Source organism: Stenella coeruleoalba, assembly GCF_951394435.1.
Source record: "Stenella coeruleoalba genome assembly, chromosome: 11".
NCBI lineage: Eukaryota > Metazoa > Chordata > Mammalia > Artiodactyla > Delphinidae > Stenella > Stenella coeruleoalba.
In genome coordinates, this window is record NC_137157.1 from 21,205,689 (window position 1) to 21,229,378 (window position 23,690).

General features: G+C 40.1%; 1 protein-coding gene across 1 annotated transcript in view; it reads right to left on the reverse strand.

The window, feature by feature from the left end:
* The window catches only part of SLC17A8 (solute carrier family 17 member 8), a 51,247-nt gene that overhangs the window by 4,148 nt on the left and 23,409 nt on the right, over nt 1-23,690 (reverse strand). Inside the window, exons 3-10 of the mRNA XM_079935995.1 lie at nt 20,693-20,811; nt 18,783-18,897; nt 17,273-17,360; nt 12,342-12,428; nt 11,844-11,983; nt 11,564-11,713; nt 10,455-10,587; nt 3,625-3,735 (exon numbers count right to left, since the gene is read on the reverse strand). Of these exons, the coding sequence (XP_079792121.1) occupies nt 3,625-3,735; nt 10,455-10,587; nt 11,564-11,713; nt 11,844-11,983; nt 12,342-12,428; nt 17,273-17,360; nt 18,783-18,897; nt 20,693-20,811 (943 nt within the window). The remainder of the gene's footprint in view (nt 1-3,624; nt 3,736-10,454; nt 10,588-11,563; nt 11,714-11,843; nt 11,984-12,341; nt 12,429-17,272; nt 17,361-18,782; nt 18,898-20,692; nt 20,812-23,690) is intronic.

Genomic DNA, 23,690 nt, shown 5'->3' on the forward strand with positions numbered 1-23,690 from the left:
ACCTGGACAAAGGATTTAAACGTTCTGAACCTCAGATTCTTCACCTATAAACTGGGATAATCAGTCTTAAAGAATTGTTGTAAGAATTAAGTTAAATCATATATGTTAATTATATAGATACATAGAGGTGAAAGCCAACATATAGGTTCTTTATGGTTGGTTATCCATCTGCCTTGTTTACCACTATCTTCCCTGAGCTGGCAAAGTGTCTGGCACATAGTAGGCATTCAATAAATAGTTGTTTAATTAATTACCAATTTGAGCTCTGAAATTACAGCAGGGGGCTGTAGGTTTTGTTTATTCATATTTTTATTTTCCTTGGTCTTGCTTTTTAGTTCTCTATTTTGTGCAAAGAACTTGAAAACAGAATTAAAAAAAATATTTTTCCTAATCTGGCACATTGGCTCGTTGTTTTTTTTTTCCTACCTCCATTCAGAGAGAATTTTGAGAAAACCTTTCTGGAATAAACATACCTTCTCTTTCAGGTCAAAGTGGCAGAAAATCAGAATATAAAACAGCTGCAAGATTAATTAATCTTACTGTTGATTTGAATGTGGTAAACACTTTATTAGAAAAGAACCCAGAGATAAGAAGCAATTAATATGATTGGCGAGTATTATATTCTGATACAAAGCCTAGGCATTTGCGTTCAGCTAAAAACAATGTCAGAAAAGCCGTTTAGGTTTCTAGCTGCACAATACTGATGTTTGGGGGGCAAATTGTTGAGAAACTGAGACATTGATAGATTTTTTTGAAGCAGGCACACAAAGTAAGTTACATACAAGTTGGGAGAGTCAGTCTTCTCTACATATGACATTTTCTAAAGCAGGCATCACCCATCCTTCGTTTTTGTTTTTGTTTTTTTCTATATTGAAACTTTATTACAAAGTTATAAAGCAGAGCTCTTTAACAAAAAATACACATTTGGGTTTGCTCTTAACACCCAAGTACGTCTGAGAAAATATTAATATAAGCCACTTGAAATAACAGATTCACATCCAAAAGATTTCAACAAATTTATACATTTTATATTGAGCACTTTCCATCCCTTGTATCTTTCTAATCTCACCGGTCTCAGCTCTCTTGTCCAGAATCAGTTCCTAAGCTGAGCAAGTCTTCCCTGGCATCCTTATTAACTCCTTATAAAGTTGGCAGATAGCAGATCCTAAGGAATCATCATCCCCATGACCATAATCCCTCCCATAGTCTCACTGTTGGATCAGATAAACCTTTATTCCAATCCTAATTACTTAATTTATCTGCGTAAGTTAAGTCACGTTTCCAAGCACCAGTGTTGTCACTGACAAAATGAACATAGCAATACCCTTCTCATCAGGCTGCTACAGAGATTAAATGAGATTATATCTAAAAAGTGGCCAGCATTGAGTAAGTGCTGGGAAAAAAAAAAAAAGTGGCAGCTGCTGTGATTTGGGCTGTTGGATTTCTCTCCTTCTGATTGTGGCTTAATTGGCAATCTGGGGACAATATGAGCCTGAATATTTCAGTATCTCTGGGAACAGGAGGATATGAATTTCTTTTGCATCACAGGGCTATCAAAGAAAGGTGTTCCTTAACATCCTACTAGAAACAAGTCATTACTGCTCTATCCTTGCTACTCAAAGTATGGACTATTGATCAGCGGCAACAACATCACTGGGGAACTTGTTAGAAATGCAGGATCTCAGGCACCATTCTGGACCTACTAAATCAGAATCTGCATTTTGCGAGATCCTAAGGTGATTCGTATTCACACTAAATTTTGAGAAGCACTGGACTAGATTAAATAATAATTGAACAACAATAGTGAATATTTATTAATTGTCTTATGCATCTGGTACTGGGCTAAGATCTTCTAATGCTTTATTTCCACTAGAATGTAAACTTTATGAGGACAGAATCTTTAATTTTTTTTTTTCCCTGCAATATTCCCAGTGCCAAGAACAGCGTCTGTCTCTTGGGAAGTGTGAGTGAATAAATGAATGATCTCAGCTCATTGCAATCTCCCACAACCCTATGAAGTTGCCGTTACATTGCTCCAATCTCTAGATGAGGAAACTTGAGGCTTGAGGATGTAAATAACTTAGCATTTTTTTTCTTTTATAAATAGTAAGTAGTAAAGAGGGCCCTTAAACCCAGGTCTCTGCATCCCCAAACCCGTTGTTAGCTGCAAGCTACTTTTAATGCAGACATTTTTTCCTAATTTAACTATGTATCAGCTCTATTTACAGTTGACCCTTGAACAAAGCAGGTTTGGGCTGCATGGGTCCACTTACAGGCGGATTCGTTTTTCAGTAGTATATACTACAGGACTACGGGATCTTGTGGTTGATTGAATCCTCAGATGAGAAACTGAGGATACAGCAAAACCCAGGATGCGGAGGAACATCTTATACAGAGGGCCGACTACAGGGTATAGGCGGATTTTCAACTGTGCTGGGGGTCAGCACTCCTAACCCCCACATTGTTCAAGGGTCAACTGTATTTTGATAAGATCAAGTCCCCGTTTTATGTTAGTTTAGACCAGAGGTTCCATGTTTTTCTGTTCTGGGATGTTAGCACCCTGTTTGATCTTTAAGACAGCCCAGAATTGTGGAAAGAGCACAGACACGAAGGCTGGCAGGACTGCACCTTAGTTCTTCCTTTGCTACCAATTGTGTGACAATAGGAAAGTCCCCAGTTTTCCTGAATTTTAATTTGCTCCTCAGTAAAATAATGGTAATATCATTTGCTTCATAATTTTGTCAGATAGATGCAATATATGTGAAGTGTTCTGTAAATGACACTTTTTAGTCCTACCATATGTTTTTAAAGTTAGAAAAAAACCCTGAGTTTTACTTTTTCACCCAGTTTTGCACAGGGAGCTTCTGAAGTCTGTAAGACATGACATGCTAGCACTGTGACCTCTCACGCAGTAGGCTGGTTTCCGCCCCGGTAAAATGGGAGACTGATAGCCCTTAGGGTAGCTGTGAGAATGACAGGGGTTAATACACAGAGTGGGCTTTGAACAGTCCCCGGCACAGAGTTTGTGCCTGATCAATGTTAGCTCTCATCATCACCATTATTATTTTTACTTCCTGCTCTCGCCTGTTTAGAAAGTCACATCACCTCTCTGGACCTGAATTTCCTTGTTTGGAAAATGAAAGCCTCCGAGTAGACAAAAATCTAAAGAAGAGTTCCACCCTTAAAAACTTCTGATTCTATGACTATATGTCAAATGACTACATCGTTTGACTTTTGAGTTAATATCAGCAGCTCTCCAATAGGAGGTGAGGATTGAAAAGGTCACGAGAGCCTCCGTTAGTTAGGGTGACCTGGTTCTGAAGTATGAAGGTGTCACTTCGTCCAGCAACACACGTGCTGCCCATGCCCCAGAGGCAGCGCCTGCATGTTGTTTGTTTCCAAGACGGAGAAAGTATCAACAATTCCAGCTTGACTGGGCTACTAAGCCTGGTTCTCAGTGATCTGACAAAATCATCCCCACTAGGTGAAAGTCTCTAGCCAGTGGCCCTGACCCTTGGGAATGGCTTGGCTACCAAAGGAGGATGCTACAATATCTTTTCCTTCCTTCCTCCCAAGTCTTGCTGGATCTATGGAAAAGATTGGGAAACCCAAAAGACACTTTACCTGAAATAGCAAAACCACTGAATCCTACGGCAAGCACCAGAAAGGAGATAGCGACCCCTTTGGTATGTGAAAAGCCAACCACAAGGAGTAAGGTTGCCTCCATGCCAAAACCTGCAAATGGAAACAGCAGGGGGAAAAAGTCATTTTCATGTCAATCAGCCCAAGTTCATGAACTTATCAGATAAGAATCTTTTTATTTCCATGGACCCAAGTTTTTAGTACATACATTCTGGCACAATATCTACAATCTTATTGGGGTGTTTCTTGACTACATGACGATGCTAATATTACCCGGGTGTTCTGTGAGCCTTCCAACATTTTCCTGGTGGACTTTGAACACTGAATGGTCCCAGGAGGTACAATGATGCCCATGGGATGAGGGATGTTTATTATCCGTTGTTCATGGGTAGTTCCCCCTGCCATTTCTAAATACTAAAACCATCAGTGACTCTCCTTTGATTACATAAGTGATGGTCTCTCACAGAAAAATGAAATAAAAATAAAATTAAAAAATAAAATATTATTATTGCCAAAGGTGACTAGAAAGCTGTAGTGAATATCTGAAACAAAAAGCAGAGTCTCACCACTTGCAAAGCATAAGCCAGAATCTTCCCTTTCAGAAGTTTGCCAAGCTCTCAGGCCTCTGTATAACGCCACGAGATATTTGCACAGAAAATACAGCAGGACAAAAGTACTTTCTGTTCCTTTCATTCAGAATAAGTGAATCCAGCACAATAAAAAAGAGTAAGGAAATCATGAAGATGGTCCTTCTCATTAACACACAGACACACACACACACACACACACACACACACAGACACACACACACACAGACACACACACATTCAGCCGATAGCAGACCGAAAGATGATATGAATACCATATCCAGGGACATGAAGTACCCTGGGAGGTAGAAGACAATGAAATGATGCTTCATACTGGGGACCATCTGCTGATTCCAGACATCACCACACATTTGTCCTTTGAGTTACCTCAAAGACAACAGGCCCACATCAAGTCTCTGTTCCCCTACTTTCACTTGGAAACAAACAAAGCAAACCACCACCACACTCTTTCTTCTTCTCTAAATTAAACTCTATCCACCTGTGGTTAGAACCCAGACTTTGTCAGACGGGCCTGGGTTCAGATTCCATCTCAGAATCACAAATTGTGTGATCTTGGACAAGTCACCTCACCTCTTAGATTCCTCATCTCCCCCGCCAAATGGAGCTCATAATACAACCTTGGAACATTGGAAGGTTAAGTGAAATTGGGTATATAAGGTGTTGAGCGTGATCGTCGGCCATGGGCACAGCTCAACAAACGGTAACCAAAAGTCCAATGCAGAAATCTCAGAATCATCTTGGACTTCTTCCTCTTCCTCAGCTTTCACATAAGATAAGAATCCATGGGTTTGGCCTCAGAAATATCTGTCAAATCCGACCTCTGCTTTCCCCTCCTCTGCCATTGTCTTAGTTCTGGGCGCCACTATCTCTCACCTGGACAACTTCAACAACCTCTTTACTGTATTGGTCTTCCCATCTCTTTTTCCTCTGATCCATTCTCTAGATTATCTTTCTAAACCACAAATCTGATCAGTTGCCCCTTTGCTTAAAACCCTTGTCAATGGTTACGTATTATGAGTACAATGCTGTATAATAAATCCCTCCTGCGGTTCCAGCTTCATCTTCAGCCATCCTCACCTCCTTGCTCACCACCTGTAGCCTGTAGAAAGCCCCCTGTTGTCACACAGATCTATCCGCTGTTTCCTGATCGCAGCACTGTTTTGTGCCCATAATGTATTTCCACAGACTGTTCCTTCACCTGCAGTACTCTCCTCCCAGCACTTCTCTTTTCTGGAGAAATCTTACTATTCTTTAAAGTCCAGCTCAAATATTGCTTCCTTTAGGAAGCTTTCCTGATAACCCTGCCGCTCACCCACCAGTAAAGCTGACATCTCACTCTTACTCATTTTATAGAGCTTTTCAACATTGCCTTGTAGTTTTTCATTTGTATTTCTGCCTCCCTGACAAAACTGTGATATTATCCAGGGAAGGTACCATATATATAGCACAGAGCCTGTATGTAGTGGGAACTCGATAAATAATGCTTGATGAATTAATGTGAAGGAAAGAAAGGAAAACCAAGACAAGTTAAAACACAAGCTAAAGCACTTTTTGTAAACCTTGGTAATTTGCTTACCTGTCTGAGTCTATTTCTTCAAAACTATCATAGAAATAGGGCAAGCCTCAATAATTGTTTTACTTGGTCATCTAAAGAAAATCAATGCAATTACGGGTGCAGAGGTGCTTTTTAAACTGTGGGCTTTACAGACTCACTCATATAGAGAACAAACTAGTGGTTACCAATGGGTGGGGAGGGAGGGGCAATGTAAGGATGGGGGAGTAGAAGGTGCAAACTATTGGGTGTAAGATAGGTTCAAGGATGTATTATACAACAAGGGGAAAGTAGTCAATATTTTGTAACAACTATAAACGGAAAGTAACCTTTAAAAATTGTATGAAAACATTTTAAAATTTTTAATAAATAAATAAAAATTTAAAAAACTGTGGACTTTATACCATTACTACTTGTTATTAATTTTGTTTCAACAGTTTAAATTATACATAAGGAAAAACTACTAGTGTTTTGTATACTAACTATTTGTGTTTTAGAAGTGGCCTGTCTTAAGCAGCAAGGCACATGGCTGAAACTTCCTTTAACACTTTCAACAAAGTGGTACTAGAAAGTTAATTCCCCCAAAGAATTAGAATAAAGACACGTGAAGAAGAAAAGCTACGAATGATACACTGATTCATCTCTAAGGAAAAAAAAGACCTTTGCCAAATAGTAGACTTTCAAAGAAAGAAAAACCATTTAAGAGCCTAAATGGTTCCTATCTACAGTGAAAATGCTAAAGATAGAACTGTACGTTTCAGGAGCTGAAGGATAAAATTTGAACTTCATGGGTAATCAAGAGATCCTGGAAAGTGAACCTATTCAGAGCTGACAAGAAAAATAGAACAAGGATTAAAAGGCCTGAGAAATTTTTTCATCTCACCTGAAGTTCACACAGGCAACTGATTAGGCCAGACTAGAATTTTTGACCTCACTCACGCTTTCCATGTAATACAGAGGGAGGTATAAGGATTTGACATCTGTCTTTGAGGATCTTGGAAATGTGCCCTGATTCAGAATGAACTAGAGCATCATGTCTTAAGGTGATCTGTTTGCTTTAAATGATTCTAGCAGCAAATATCTCTTGTCTATGGAAAGAAAAGAAGGAGGCGGAAGACTCCACACAATGTGTGATCTTTCTCAGATGAGAAACGTCCTCTGTGTTTTGGCTTAGAAAATATGAAACCAACTAAAATTCTCTAGAAGATCATGTAAGTGCTTCATTGTATCCAAATCAATCTGGCTTATTCAGTGATGGCACAAAACTCTGTTTATCTCTAATGCAGCATCTCTGTGTTTAAGCAAGGTGGGATAAGCATGGTCTTTAAAAAATTTTTTTCTATGTATATCCCACTGGTTCTGCTATGTCAAAATATAAAATGACATGAATAGACATGTGAAGAGATTTTTTTTCTTTTTAAGATGGGATAGAGGCTGGGGAGATTCTATGAATGCATTCTAGTTTCTGCCAAAAAAAAAAAAAAGAAATAAGAAAAAAAAAGGATTTACTCTCAAGGATTTAAAATATTTGAGAGTTGTCACCACCACCTAAACTACTAATTATGAAGAAACAATGGCAAAGGTGATTGAGGAAAAATTAAATATGAACAAGACATTCCTATGAAAATGTTGTTAGGGTCTTCAAGGCATCTGTCTTTAGAAGAGGTTGTACAGGTAGAGTTTAAACACAGAATTTTCTTTCAAGTTCTAGGTTTAGAAGTTGCATATTTTTGGCCATGGGAAATATGACTGAATAGCATATACTTATTGAATGCTTCCTTTGGAAAATTTCTGTTTTGTCAGTGTCTTGAACACAAGAGAAGAAAAAGGCACTAAAATATGTCAAGAACATTCTGTTTGCTGAGCTCATGCTGGGTGCATACATACGTTGTCCCATTTACAATCATAACAATCATAACAATCATCTGAGGTAAATACTATATTCAGATATTAAAGAAGAAGAAAGTAAGGCTCATGGAATTTAGAAATCCATCCACTTCAGTGTCCACCTCCACTGACACTACTTTAGGTCAAGCCACCATCTTCTTTCCATGGAACGACTGAAATAGCCTCTTAGCTAGTTTCCCTTCTTTTACTCTAAGTTCTATTGTTTTGATTTGAAAGCGTAAATCAGATCTTGTCCCTTTCCCTCCTTTAAACCCTCCATTTGCTTCCCAATGCATCTCAAGTAAAACCCAAGCTCCACGTAGGTCTGTCTACAAGGCCTCCCGTGATCTGGCCCCAGCTGTGCACTCTGATCCCCTCAATGTCACGCTCCACCTCACTCATCAAGCACCGACCATTCTGACTTTCCTTCCTTCTGTTCTCTAATATGTCACAGTCATGTCTGCCTCAGGGCCGTTGCACATGCTATCCCCTCTGCCTAAAATACTTTCCTGCGCGAGCTGTAATAAGGCAGTACATGATGAGTTGTCAACCAAGTGTATAGACAGAAGGAGCATTCACTGGAGGCTGAGGTAGCCTTAACAAAACACAAGTGAAAAGACTTGAGCTGATGTAGTAGGCTGTGTGGGGAGGACTGGGTTGATTGGTGAAGGTGAGCAGAGCTCACAGTAAAGGGAAAGGGCATGAGCAAAGTCAGAGACAGCAAGATATATTCAGGCCTGGTATGGAGGGCTATTCAGCTGGAACAGAATCTGACAATTAGAGGAGTGGTACTCTGACTACTATTTAAGTTTCTGATTGCTACTATAACAAATGACCACAACCTTAGTGACTTAAGACAGCACAACTTTTTTATCGTACAGTGCTAGAGGTCAGAAGTCTGAAATGGGTCCTACAGAGCTAAAATGGGGGTGTCAGCGAGTTGCATTCCTTTTGGAGGCTCTGGGGAAACTCTCTTCTTACTTTCTGAGCTCCTAGAGTCTGCTTGCATTCCTTGGCTTGTGGCTGCATCATTCCGACCTTTGCCTCCACTGTCACATCTCCATCTCTGACTCTGACCCTCATGCCTCCTCTTATAAGGACCCTTGCAATTATGTTGAGCACACACAGATAATCCAAAATAACCTCTCCATCTCAAGATCCTTAATTTAATCACATCTGCAAAATTCCTTTTACTGTGTAGGGAAACACATTCACTAGTTCTGGGAATTAGGACATAGGCATCTTTGATAATTATTCTGCCTACCTCGTCCGCCTTGGGGAGGATCATGAATGCAGTGCCGCAGAGCTTCCCCTCCTGCCCATCAGAGAGCAAGCCCATACCTGCCAACCTTTAAGTTCAAGTCAAGGGTAGGCCCCCAAATCCCTGCTTGGGGCCAGCAGTCAAACCCCTGGGAGCCCAGATGCTGACAGGTTATTCCCAATCTCCCTGATCAGACTTTATTCCTGAGATGCTGTGCGATGAGATCATGCCTGCTGGCTCTTGCATCCCTCCATAGGATCTTCACTTCTAAAGGGCCCTGACCCATCTAATCTAGTCACAGTGCCCCCTTCCCTCCTTTTCAACTTAATATCCCAGTTATGAACTTTCACCCATAGATGGCGCTGTCCTCTACCTCCCACCTGCCCACCCTGACACCCCCCCGCCCCCGTCCCCCGGAGAGATAGCAATAGTGACTGTAAGTCTTGGCAATGAGCTCAGACAGACCTGGGATCTTGCACAGGATCTGCCACTTGAGCAAGTCACTTTATTATACCCCAGTTTCCTCACTGTAAATTGGGTTTAATACATAACAGCACTTGCTCCACAGGGTGGTTATGAGGATTAAATAAAATAATATGTGTAAAGAATTTAGCTTAGTGGCTGGCATGGAAAGTGTTCATTAAATGCTAATTTTAAAAGCAAAACAAAAAAGATAAGGAGAAAGTGGAGGGTTTTAAAAAGGTGAGCTGTCATAAGCATTGTAAGGGTTCGTGTTACTTTTACCTACCTCTTTTGGAAAATGGCCCAACTTATATTTTATCTTTGCAAAATCAAAACATGAAACAGGAACTAAATAACACAGGGAAGAGGATGGTGTGTGTGTATGTATGTGTGTGTGTGTGTGTGTGTGTGTGTGTGTACACCCCATGCACAAACATATGTTGGGAAGAAAGAAAACTATTCAGAGAAAATACTTTTTTTATGTTTCTTACCAAAACATGTATATATGTAGAAAGGGAAGGGAGAGATAAGGGAATAAACTATAAAAGCAAAGGATTATATATGTGGAAGGATATATGGGAAAGATAAAAAATAAACAGATAGATACCAGGAAATCATGTTGCTTTGGCTTAAGAGTAGATGAAAGAAGCATTTCTGCAGTTGCCAGTGTATATTGATGTATCAAATAAGTTGTCATATCTCTCTCTTTTTTAAAATATTTCTTTTCTTTTTCTTCTTCTTTTTTGGCCACGTGGCTTGTGGGATCTTAGTTCCCCAACCAGGGATTGAACCCGGGCCCTTGGCGGTGAGAGCACAGAGTCCTAACCGCCAGGGAATTCCCAAGTTGTCGTATCTCAGGTTGCACAAGTACAGGCTGAATGACCACTAGGCAGGGGTGTGATGGACACTCAACTGGGGGATGGACTTAGGAGCCTTTAAGATCCTGCTCAGTGATTAGACATAAACTCCAAAATATGGTCTGCAATTCAGTTTCATCTCATTCTATAAAAGCTGCTTAAGCCACCTATGAAATCCACAGTACCTCCACAGTTCATGATTTTTCTGACAGCAGTTGTGGTCAAAATTTTTCTGCTTCTTAAATGATCAGCCAGTTGTCCTCCAATAGGCACAATGATTGTCATCACCATGTGTGGGAGTGCTGACAAGAGACCCACCTGGAATGAAAAGAAGCAATGAGCTATTTTTAGCTACTTCTGAGAGAGGTACTTCCTTAACTCCCTGCCCCTGCCATCTCCACTGCACCCCTCACCATCAGATTTAATCATCTAATTATACGGGACCAAGGTAGGCCTGAATTCTGTAATAAATAAACAATGAATGAATGAATGGTTTTAAGGATAGACCCAATGTCTCCTCCATCAGATCGGAAGCTCCTTGAGGGCAGAGGTGACTTTTATTCATCGCAGGCCCCAGCACGCAGCAGAGTGCCCGGCACATCGTAGTTAAACACTTGGCGCAGACTGAGTGTTCTCCAATGGCAGGCACCATGGGCTGTGCTAGCTCTTCCACGGTCACTTCTGACAGTACCTGTAGCCATGCAGACATCTACCTCTACTAGGCTGCTGTTCTTTCCCTTGCGGGAAGGAGGCTTAATTCTTTTATGATGACAGTTTATGTTTTACCATTCACATTCTTCCTCCCTGAAACACAGACAACCTAATGGCAATGGCTGGGGACTTTGAAAAAGTTCTTTCTAAACCATACAAAGCTCTGGCCGTTATCGCTATGACCGTGATCTGCAAAATGAGCTTTAAGGTTCTTACAGCTCCTCACTGAATAATTTACAGGAAAAACAAAAAACAAAACAAAAACCGAAAAAAATCTCTCACCCTTAAATCTTTTGATCCTTGCCTAATATGCAGTCCTTGAGTCAGCTTCAAAAACACTTTGAGATCAGGTATAATACAAATCTTTAAAAGCAGCTTAATACAGCTCTGATCCTTACTAAGAAGAAATTAAATAGCTATGTACACTGTGCATAGAATGTATAACTTGTCTGACCTCCAGGGTATTAGGTGTCACAGAACCGTTATGAATTTTGATCAGCAATTTACTTATTTATCATGCAAAGATTTTCTCAGAAGCAAGAGATTTAAAGTTCAAGAACATCTGAAGCAACTGTGTGTTTACCTTACTTATTGCAAATCCAAAGACCTCTTCAAAATAAGCAGGCTGACTTATTAACAGCAAGTAAAAGGTCCAGCTTCTGCAAAAATTTGCCACAATGATTGCGTAAACCGGCAACGATGTAAAAAATTTTTTCCATGGTGTATTAAATTTCTAGGGAGTAAAAATACCGTGGGATTTTTAGTGAATATACTGACATTATTTTTCTTAGGAGGATAACACAATCACTGAGAGAAATACTCATAAAAAAGAGGCAAGTCTTCATCCATCCGGCTCTACTTACACTGAGACTAACCAAGTTGGTTCCTTCTCCTATACTTGTCTCTATATAGGTCCTTTCCTCATGGGATATTGTTGGGTGAACTGCTGGACACTCATAGGCCTGCAACAGCCAAAACATGTACCAGATAATCCCAAATATACCTGCAGTTGAAAAACAAAAGGCTTGATGATACGGTCTCATTTTCTTCCATCTCTAAATCTGTCAAATTTCAAAGTATTCTCAAACGGCACTATATTCAGCTAGGAGAAAGTGTTTGGTTTATTTTTCCGTTGTTGATATTATTAACTGGTATTTAAAGAAAGATAATGTTCTGCTCATTAAATTCAACTTTCATATAAACATTAAATGAATCATTGCTAGACAAGTATTCCATTTATATGATAAACTTGTCTTAGTAATCTCTATTTTCATACAGAAAACTCTTAGCCAACCCCATTAGACAGTAAAATACCACCTCTATGAGTCACCCAAGGGGACTCGTGAAATCAAATCACTCACCATAAATATAAAAGACAGAGGCCCATCCCATGTACTGTACCAACACGCCGGCCAGCGGCATGGCAATCACTGCCCCCGCGTAGGAACCTAGAACGGGAAAAGGTTGAGGGAAACTTACCAGTCGTCATGCGAGCCCTTTCAAACCATTTAGAGTTCTGTGGTCGAACTGAGGATGAATCAAACTGTGCAGGAGTCACGAGGAGGAGCAGGCAAACTCCCACCGTGCCCAAAACAGGGCTTCCAGGAGAGAAAGTTCACCAGGATGCCCTTTAACTTCCTCCAGACACCATGGAGGGATCAGACAAAGATGGCTCAGGCACCGTGATTTGGAATTACAAGAGAATGGAATGAAAAGATGAGAAAAATCTAAGAGAATTCTGAAAAATTCAACCAGGCACAATATTAGGTGCAGAAGACAGAAAGTGAAGGAACATACGTATCTACCTCTCAGGGCTCACAGAGCAGAAGGATTATCACCGTGGCCTTTATTTATTAAAAATGTTTTTTCTTCCAGCTTTATTGAGATATAATTCACCTAGGTCTTTAAAAGAGGGACTTCAAACTATGAAAGGATCATGCTATTAGAGTCTCGATTTTTTTTTTTTTTAATACCAGGAAACAGTTAAATTTCAGGATGGCAGGATGACCAGGATGGCTTCTGTCTCCATCCACCTCCTAAATATGTACATTTTTTAGTTTCTTACTTTGTAAATACCTAACCTTGTAAATACTTACCTATATGTGGATGTTTGTCTTGTCTAGACAAGATAGTGAGGGCTAGAGGCAGTGACCTCACCTCCACTATCTCCTGCAGTTCCATGATACCTGCTGGAGAAACGTGAGCCCTGCAAACTCCCAATAAATATTAACTAAATCAAAAAAAATTACTATCTGAAATTCCCTCTGGGTATGAATGAAAAAAAATTCTTGCTTCAGAAAAAGTGAGCCACAAAAGGAAATTCTGTATCCCAGAATCCAATGCTAAGAAAAACCTTCAGGAAATGGGAGCTCGGGGATCTTCCAGTGAAAGAGATTAAATCCCATCTTTCCAAGCTGGGCCCGACTGGTTATGAAAGGCCTGACCTGGAATCCCAAATCTGAACATCTTAATACCTGAAGAAGTCTCTCAGTCTCTCCAAATCATTTTCATTAGGTAGAAGATGGAAGTGAAATCTCTATCTCACAGGGTTGTTTTGAGGAGCAAATAAATTATTAGATGAAGATGCTCTAATTAGTGCTGCATAAACACCAACTATTACTGCTACTGTCATGTACAGAATGACGGAGCACTTTTTTTTTTTTTTTAACCTCAGACTTCCTCAAACGAATAAGGCAAGCATTCCAGGATGTATCATTAGAAAGAAGAGCTGCAGGCCTAATTCCTCTGTGGGTGTGGAGAAGATGGTCTTCTTTCCTGGACCAAATACCCTGGGAGTGGGGGTGTGGGGCCTCCAGCTTAGATGATGCAAACAGGGAGGGTCGGGGGATAACAATCTATAAGATCCACTGGGTGCTTTCTGTGTGCTCTCTAGTACTGTGCTGAGTATTCTGGACCCCTGATTTTATTTAACCCTTTTTTCAACCTGGTAACATTGGTACCGGTGTCATCCCAATTTTACAGGAAGGGGAGGGGAGGGGAGGTAGATTTCCTGAGGTCACATAGGTGTGAGTGCTAGGACCCCAGGTCTGCAGGAATCCAAAGCCTTTAACCTTAACTACTTAATAATTCAGTCCTGCTTCTTCCGCTCAACCATACCCAATAATTCCTCACAGTAAGAAACATTCATTCACTGAGGAAATTTTACAGCTTGAAATTGTCCTTCCTTGTCTTTATTTATTTATTTATTTTTGCTTACGCGGGCCTCTCACTGTTGTGGCCTCTCCCCTTGCGGAGCACAGGCTCCAGACGCACAGGCTCAGTGGCCATGGCTCACGGGCCCAGCCGCTCGGCGACACGTGGGATCTTCCCGGACCGGGGCACGAACCCGCGTCCCCTGCATCGGCAGGCGGACTCTCAACCACTGCGCCACCAGGGAAGCCTTTCCCTGTCTTTTAGATGAACTCTTCCTCATCCTTCCAGACATGGCTGAATGTAATCTCCTATCACACCCTGAGCACACCCCAACAGGGCTCTCCACCCATATTGCCCTCACTGCACCTTGATGCCTCTGTGTGGTCACCAGGGAGGACAGAGGAGGCCCTCCGATACTTGTTGCTTGGCGTGGGGAGAGGGGAGTGGCTGAACGGGGGATGGGAGAGTCCCCAGTTCTGTCCTCACTCTCCATGGGAATTTATATCTTTTTTCCCTCCCTGAGCCTCCACTATAAAATAATGGAGGTAGAAAAAGAAATCAGATTTGTGGCTATCAGAGGCAGGGGTGGGGAGATGGGAAATTAGATGAAGTCAGTCAAAAGGTACAAATTTCCAGGTATAAGATAAATAAGTCCTAGGGATGTAACATACAACACGATAAAGATAATTGACACTGCTGTATGTTGTCAAAGAAAGTTAAGAGAGTAAATCCTGAGTTCTCATCACAAGGAAAAAAAATGTTTTTCCTATTTCTTTGATGTTGTATCTGTATGAGAGGATGGACATTCACTAAACCTATGGGGGCAAACATTTCATGATGTATGTAAGTCGAATCATTATGATGAACACCTTAAAATTATGTAGTCTGCATGTCTCTTACAACTCAATAAAAGTAGGGGGAAAAAACCAAAAACAAAAATCTATGTCTTTGAATAAAACCAGTTTTACTTCTAAAAAAATTAAAATTAATAAAAAATATAAAACAATGGATGTGACTAGATGTTTTCTAAAGACCCTTCCAACTCCAATATTTTTGAAGTGTAAGAATCAATTATCCCTAAGCCTGGGCTTACTTCTAATGACATTTTCCCTTGGCTGTTCTTTGAAACCAAGGCCACACCTTAGCTGGGAAATGTAATAAAGCCTGTGACCTTGATCAGGTAACTTTCCTTGAGAGTCAAATCATTTCTTTAATTAGCCCTTCTAGGTCTATAAAGACACTAAGAATGGGCAGTAGCTGCTAGTTATTCTTGTTTTGCTGGCAAATCAAAATGAAAAGACTTACAAATAAATCATCCAAAGACAATATCAGGGGACTTCCCTGGTGGCACAGTAGTTAAGAATCCGCCTGCCAATGCAGGGGACACGGGTTCGAGCCCTGGTCCAGGAAGATCCCACATGCCACAGAGCAATGAAGCCCGCGAGCCACAACTACTGAGCCTGCATGCCACAACTACTGAAGCCTGTGCACCTAGAGCCTGTGCTCTGCAACAAGAGAAGCCACCGCAATGAGAAGCCCACGCACCACAAAGAAGAGTAGCCCCAGCTCACTGCAACTAGAGAAAGCCTGTGCGCAGCAATGAAGACCCAATGCAGCCAAAAATAAAATAAATAAATAAATTTAAAAAGACAATATCAATAGGTCAAGGTCAGCTGGGGCAGAATCATATTCTTCTAGAGGTGGTATAAGATCAGTAGTGGAGGTAGAGATGATCTTGAACTTCAAACAAGAGGACAGAAATACTTTCTAAGGACAAGAGAGGCTAAAGAAGTAAAGACATCTCTGCTGTGCATGCATTTCCAAACTAGGCACAAAATAGACACTTTGGGTGGATATTTCACACCAGATTCCCTGGGATCCTTTATTACTACTACTACTACTACTTAAGGAGGTAAAGAGAGAGAGACAGAGGGAGAAATAAATAAAGATATTCAGAGAAATAAAGCTTCCTCTTTAGCTAAGAAATACACATTAGCTACGGTTAGGAAAGACACGCTAGCCTGAAAAACTAAGCAGAACTAAATTCTGATCCTAATTCTACATGGGCCCGTTGTGACTTTCGTGGCCTAAGGCACTTTTGTCTTTCTTGGCCCCTTCTCCCATAAAAAATATTTGAAAATATTGGTGGCAACATGTGCTGTTCTTGTTCAAATGTTAATCAATACCTAGTAGACTCTTCTGAACATTGATTACTCTCAGAGATTCGTAGAGGGGCCAGTCCCAAAGACATGGCTTCAAATGAGGCAACCTTAGCAAGGTGAAGTTTGGAGACCCAGGAATTTAAGTCACATCACTACTTAAGAGCCATTAATTTACTTTCGGGTAAGATGGATGGTGTCCACTTTGTTTTTATCTGGAAGATAATGGTGAAAATGGATTAAACAGCTTCTATGAATCAAGAACCAGGTGGTCTAAAAAAAAAAAAGAACCAGGTGGTCTAGATCCAGCTCCTTAACTTAGTAGCTGTGTGACCTTGGGCAAGTCGTTGGACTTTCGTTTCAGTTCAATGAAACTAAACTTTAGTTTTAATTTCTTCATTTGTGAAAAGGAGTGGGGGCCTTGATGATTCTATTGATATATATTCTGTTTTCAACTTTGGAAAATATCATTTGTTGGCTAATCCTACAAACACCTCCAACCCCTTCTTTCTTACCTTTGTCTATTAAAGATGCTAGAAAAACTAGGCACTTGCTTTTCTAGCCTTCTCTGCAGTTAGTAAAGTATATGACACAATTAGAACCAAGGAAATATAAATGGAAGCCTGCTAGGGAGTTTGGGAAAGCTTTTGCTTTCCTAGTGAAAGGAACAGACATGGTTAGGACACCTATCCCCACTTCTTTCTGCCTTTAATGTGGACTTGATACCTGGAGCTGTGACAGCCATTTTGTGAACATGAGGAACATGCATGAATGTAAAAAGTTATCACTCTGAGGATAGTGGAGTAAAAAGTCCGAATGTGCGTAGTCCCTGGATAGATCACGAAGCAGCAGGATCAGTATTAGCAACGATTTACCTTTGGACTTCTGTTATGTGAAAAAAATAAATTCTATTTAGTAGGGCCTTCACTTGAAGCCAAAGCATTCCTAAATGAAACTTGTTATGGTTCTAATACACTTACCGCAAAAAGAAGTTGTGGCCAGTCGGCTTCTCTCCAAAGGCGGTGCCCACTTACTCCACATCCCATGGCAGGCTGGGTAGGTCACACCCTGGCAAAACAGTTGAAAATAGATTATTTGATTCGACTCCAGTTTCTTTTTGTGTTTAAAACACAGATTTTGCTTCTTTAACACTACAATTCAAAGCCTAATTTACAGATACTAAATGACATGTGTCAGCTATTTTGGCTCATGGCACAGATGCTGAAATTCAAATACTAGTTCAAACGTAAGCATGGTGGGGAATAGGGAAGGAGTCTTTATATTTCATATTATTATAGAATATTAGTGTAGAAAGGGATTTCCACAACCAGCCGGGATATCCTGTCATTTTCAAGATACAGAACCTGAGGCTCAGAGCCATTAAGTGATTAGATTCTAGTCTTCACGGCTGCTAATATCATGTTCTTTCTACCATGTTAGTATTTTCTGAAGTGTGGTATATGCCCCTCTAGTAGGATTAAAGTTGGACTTAAGGTGCTACAACAACCTACATTTTTTATTATAATTGTTACATATATATTATAACATGCTTTAGAAATAAAATATAACTAGTACATCAAGCCCATGATATCAAAGATATTGTTGCTTATGATAGGTTCTTTTATTTTGTTTTGTTTTGAAGTGAATTGATCTAGGGAAAAACTATAGGCAAATAATAGTATAAATCGTAGTGTGGATGTGACAAAAGTGACAAAGGTTAGAGGTGAATGACTGAGTTCGGGAAACATTTCTCTACATCAGGTATTGGCAAACTATAGCCTGATATGGCCCCACCATCTGTTTTTGTTCAGCCCTCAAGTAAAGATGGCTTTTACATTTTTAAGTGGGCAGAAAAAAAAATTGAAAGAAGAAGAATATTTCCTGGCATGTGATAATCATATGAAATGCAAATATCAGTGTCCAGAAAGTTTTACTGGAAAGTAGCCATGCCCACATGTTTACATATTGTCTCTGACTGCTTTTGCATTACAATGGCAGAGTTGAGTTACTGTAACAGACCATAGTATGGCCAGCAAAGTGCAAAATATTTACTTTCTGGCTCTATATTATTCTACCTCCTTCATCAAGTTAAATCTCTGTGTAAGACCACACCCTTGAAAATTTACAGATTTATTAATAAGTCCATTTAAACTGTTTTAGTGGAAAGAGCCCTTGCTATGTGGACTGTAAGTTTGAGTATTTCAGTTTCAAATTTTATTAAATGAAAGGGGTTGGATTATCTCTAAGATCACTCCTGCCTCATCTGAAATTCTGCCCTCTATGAAATGGTCCTTTATTGGGTATAAATATGGAATCATACAAGGCATTTTAATTAAAGGATTCATAATTATAATCACAACCAGAGAGTTCAGATAGCAGGACAAGGTGGAAGATAGGAAAACTGAGTAAAGGAGGTTTTCTTCAAAAGCTGAAATTTCTAAAGGACCATGTTGTCTCCAGCGATATCAAAATGTGTTAAGAATCTCCTACCTCCACTAGACCTTGCAAAATTCTGACACACATGACACATCCGTAATGTACTCTGGCTGCAGAAGGAATGAACATGTTCAAGGTCGATGTTAAGAAGATGGCAGCTCCAAAGACCCTGAGGGACCAAAACACTGTGTTATTGGGCAGGCCCACTGATGGATGTGGCATGTTAGTTAAACATCAGGAACAAACCTAACAGTTTATGGAAGATCACTATAGAAATTAATGGAAAGAGAAATAGATGTGTTAGGATCTGGTGTGTTCCAAGCTAGACTGTTGGGCCGCTTTGATTCCCAAGTTCCAGTCCCTGGACCAATCATGGGAAGGTTTTGGGCAGTACAGGGATGTCCTGCCTAGATGAGATCCTGAAGCTGGAGATTGACCAGCATGAGGTAAGCTTGCTGGAGACCCACCATTCTTCTTGGTTCTACCCAACTGATCCATTCTGACCATTACCTCATGACTTCTGCACATTTGGGTTGTGTCTCCTGCTTCCCAATTCTGCTCTCACTTTACCAGACGGGGATACTGACTATCTGAGAAGCATGCTGTGTCCTGGGACCAGCCAAGCACAAGACAGGCTGTGTACCTGTCTTAGCCCCCAACTCTCTGCCAAGTACTGTGTGCCTTCTCCTCCCTACCTGGACAGGAGTGTCCTGGGAAAAGAGAGCTGGCAGCATTTTCTTCCTTTCTCACACATGTTAGTGATGCTTCAGCCCTTTTTACATGCTGCGAAATCACTTTATATGTTATTTCTTCTTAGGGCAGAAGTGTAAGTAGTAACCCCAGAGACCATAAGAACTAATATTTTATCACTTTTTAAAAAGAATACAACAGGTAAGTGACAATAAAGGACACAAACTACACAAGAACATAAGTAAATATGAGTCATGCTTATACGAGATGACCTTCAAACTTTTTTGTCCTTGACCCATAAAACAAAATATATTTTATATTGCAACTCAACACACTGATACACACAAATGTAACCGAAACAAGTTTCAAAAACCAATACTTAAATGTGCAATGAGCTAAGATATTTTCTATTCTATTTTATTCTATTTGATTACCTTTTCTTCTATTTCTCCCTCTTTTTTTTAGAAAATGGTCATTGGTAAATCACGATTGATTTTATTACCACCTAATGAGTTCTGTTTTAGAGTTTGAAAAACACTGCTTTATAAAGTATACACTTCACAAAATCCACATATGTAAAGTCAATTACAATTAGAAGAGACTTGGAAATAATTAGTACACTCCTTTTCTGGTACATATACGTACTACATCTCCCCCAAGTGGCCATCTTTCTGCTTGAATACCTTTAGTGACAGAGAACTTACTACTCCTTGAAGCACCTCATTTTGTCTTGGACCCACTTTTAATTGCTCAAACACCTACCATAGAATCTCAAGGGCATTAAAGACATCTTGCAATCTAGAGACTAGCCCCTCCTACTCACATGACAAAACCTGTATGGAACAGGACGATATTAACATAGTACAGAGAATCACAGAATGTCATTGGTCAAAGGCAACTCAAACACGATCTAATCCGTTTCATTTCACAGATGAAGAAACTGAGGCCCAGAGAAAACAGGAACCCAGTAGAGGTCACCAAGTGAGTTACTTAGGGTCCAGGAACTGTTTCTCCTGACTCGGTTGCAATTGATCTTTTTATTACATAATCATTTAAAGAATTGCAAGATAGAATAGATTAGACAAAAAAGTAAACAAAAAGAGACTCTTAAGAACAGGACCATATAAGATCAATGTCTGTGAATCACATCTTTAGGAACGGCTTCTATCTTTCATTCTGTACCCCTAAATTGAGAGCCAATTATGCAGATTTTATAAGAGTACAAAGCCATATTATGATCTGTGCAGCACTCATGTTATATCAATTTATCTTACCTGTTAGCAGCAAACTTATTTGAAATGAAACCACCTGGAATTTGTGTCACAATATAGCCCCAGAAGAAAGATCCATGGATAAGGCCCACCGTCTCTGGATCCCAGTTAAATTGTGCTGTCTGGAAATGAGAAATCAGACACAGTTGTGTTTGGAAGAAAACACTTGACCATAATTATTCACTGATCAACCTACACAATAACCCCATGAGGTCTTTCCTTCCCTCCTTTATTCAAAGAATATTTTATGGAGGGCCTCTTGTGTGCTTGGGATATAGGACAAAACAAAGTCCTGGCTGTCACTGAGCTCAGGTTCTAGTGATAGAAAGGAGAGATTATGTACAAATTAAAAAAAAGAAAAAAATAGATATACATGTATATGTGCATATATATATGTATATGTGTGTACATATATACATGTATGTGTGTATATATTATATATATACATATATGTGTGTGTATATATATACACACAGAATAATGATGAGTGCTAGGAAGAAAATAAAACAACTTGCAAAGAAAACAAAAAATAAATTCTAGGTTTATTAGGCTATTTACTAGGTTATTCAGATACCAGTTTAGTGACAGCACAAAGGGAATGAGAGTCTTAAGTCTCTCGTTTCATAATGAGGACAATAAAACCTATTCTACCTCCCTATAGTATGTGTGGGGATAAACACCATAAATATTTCTAGTAGGTTATCCCTCTGCTTAGAGATTTTGCATTTAACACATTAGGATAATGCCTGGAACATAGTGTAGTCTCAATAAATGTTAGCAGCCATTATTGTTGTTATGATGATGATGATGATAACAACAAAATACCCTTCCACAACTCTGAGGTCATTGAAAATATGATTCTTGAGGGTTAGAGAGCCTTTCCTCACTTTCTTCCCCAGGCATAGTAACTCATCCTTTTCAGACTCCCTATAAATATCCCTCCTCTGAGGAAGCGCCTCAACTGCCCTGAACTGAAGTGGTCATTTTCCTAGGCTTGGTCCACAGACCTCTGTTCTTGCAGCCATGGCACTCACACTGTTCTCAAACTTGCCATTCACGTGTCCACTTCCCACATGGGGTGGCGAGTAACTCTAAGGTGGCAGCCATGTCCTTTTGACTTTATAGCCTTAGTACCTGAAACAAATGCCTGTAATGTAGAAGAGGCAAGTAAAGATTTGCCAAATGAATGAATAAACGAATGGCTTTGTAAAGCATTGATATCAAAATGCAAGATGTTCCTATTATGGAGTAAGGGTTCTTAATTATCAACATACTACATCTCATAAATTTTCTTTTTTAAAAAAATATTTATTTATTTATATATTTATTTAGGCTGCACTGGGTCTTCGTTGCAGCATGCAGGATCTTAGTTGCAGCCTGCAGGCCTCTTAGTTGCAGCATGCAAACACTTAGTTGCGGCATGCATGCGGGATCTAGTTCCCTGACCGGGGATCGAACCCAGGCCCCCTGCATTGGGAGTGTGGAGTCTTAACCACTGGACCACCAGGGATGTCCCCAACATCTCATAAATTTTCATCACAGTTTATTTTCCCACAAATTGTTATATAATAATTTGCTCATTTATTCAACATGTACCTCATGCCTCCTGTGTGCCAGGTCAGGTGATAGACAGTATAAATACAAACTCAAACAAGTATTGCCTTTGCCTTGAGGAGATCACAGTCAAGGTAACATTGGCCTGTGCTCTGTACTGTAGTTCCCACTTTGCAGATTAGGAAGTTGAAGCTCAAGAGTAAAATGGGACTAACTATCATTCATTCAAACCAGCTTACCAAATTTTTATTTCATGCTACTTCATGCCACACATTGCTCTAGGCACTGGGGATACAGCAGTGAACAATGACAGCAATTGCTACTTTCACAAAGATGCCAGTGGGGATGGCAGAAAGTATACAAGTGCATACTGTGTTAGATGGTGATCAGTGATAAGAAGAAAAAAATAAAGCAGAGAAGGGGACAGAAATGTTGTGTAGGAATGAAGTAGGGTGAAATTTTAGATAGAGTGGCCAGGAAAGGCTTCAGTGAGGAGATGATTGTTGAGTAAAGTCCTAAAGGAAGAAAGGGAGCAAGGCATGCTGTTCATTATCTGAAAAGAAAGCTTTCCAGGCAGAGAAATAGCAAGTGCAAAGGCCCTGAGGTAAGGATGCGTCTTGTGTGTTAGAGGAATGGCAAGATGTCAGTAGAGCTAGAGGGTAAACGTGAGGAAGAGGATAATAGGCATTAAAATAAGAGAGGTTCAAATGATGAAGGGCCCTTTAACTCATCATAAGGACCTTGGCTTTTACTCAAAGACAGAGGGAAGCACTGAGTGAAGAGGGACCTGATTTTAAGTCACTTTCCACGTCTTTCCTCTTCTAATCCTTACAACACGTAGAGGTAACTATTATTATCTCATTTTTTATAGAAGAGGAAATTGAGGCTTAGAGAGATTAATTTACTTGCCCAAGGTCATACAACCAGTTATAAAGAGAGCCAAGACTAAGCCCTCTTACCTACTTGACCCCAAAAAACTGTATTCTTTCCATTGCTGCGGAGACTTGCCTTTCTCACTGAGAAGTAGCGACTGGACTTCTTTGCCTTGAGTCACAGAATGCCCCAAGAATCCAAGGATCCAAGACAGAGAGCTCCACTTCAACCAGCAGCTAATTGTCAATCACCTGGTCCCTTGCTCATGTCTTTCTCTCTGATGAGATGGTGCTTCTGTCCATTTGAGAAATGATACCTGAAGAAGAGCACTTGTGCCTGCTGAGAACTGACTTTCATTATCTCTTGAACCCACTACAATCATAATGGCCTCATGTCTGAACTATTATTATAAGCCAAGCACTGTGTCAGGTACTGTGTTAGGCTGAAAAAAAGGTCCCCAAACACTATATGCACAAAATCCCCAGAATCTATGAATGCTGCCTTATTCGAGAAAAGGGTTTTGCTGATGTGATAAAGTCAAGGATCTTGAGATGAGTTTTCCTGGATCATCTAG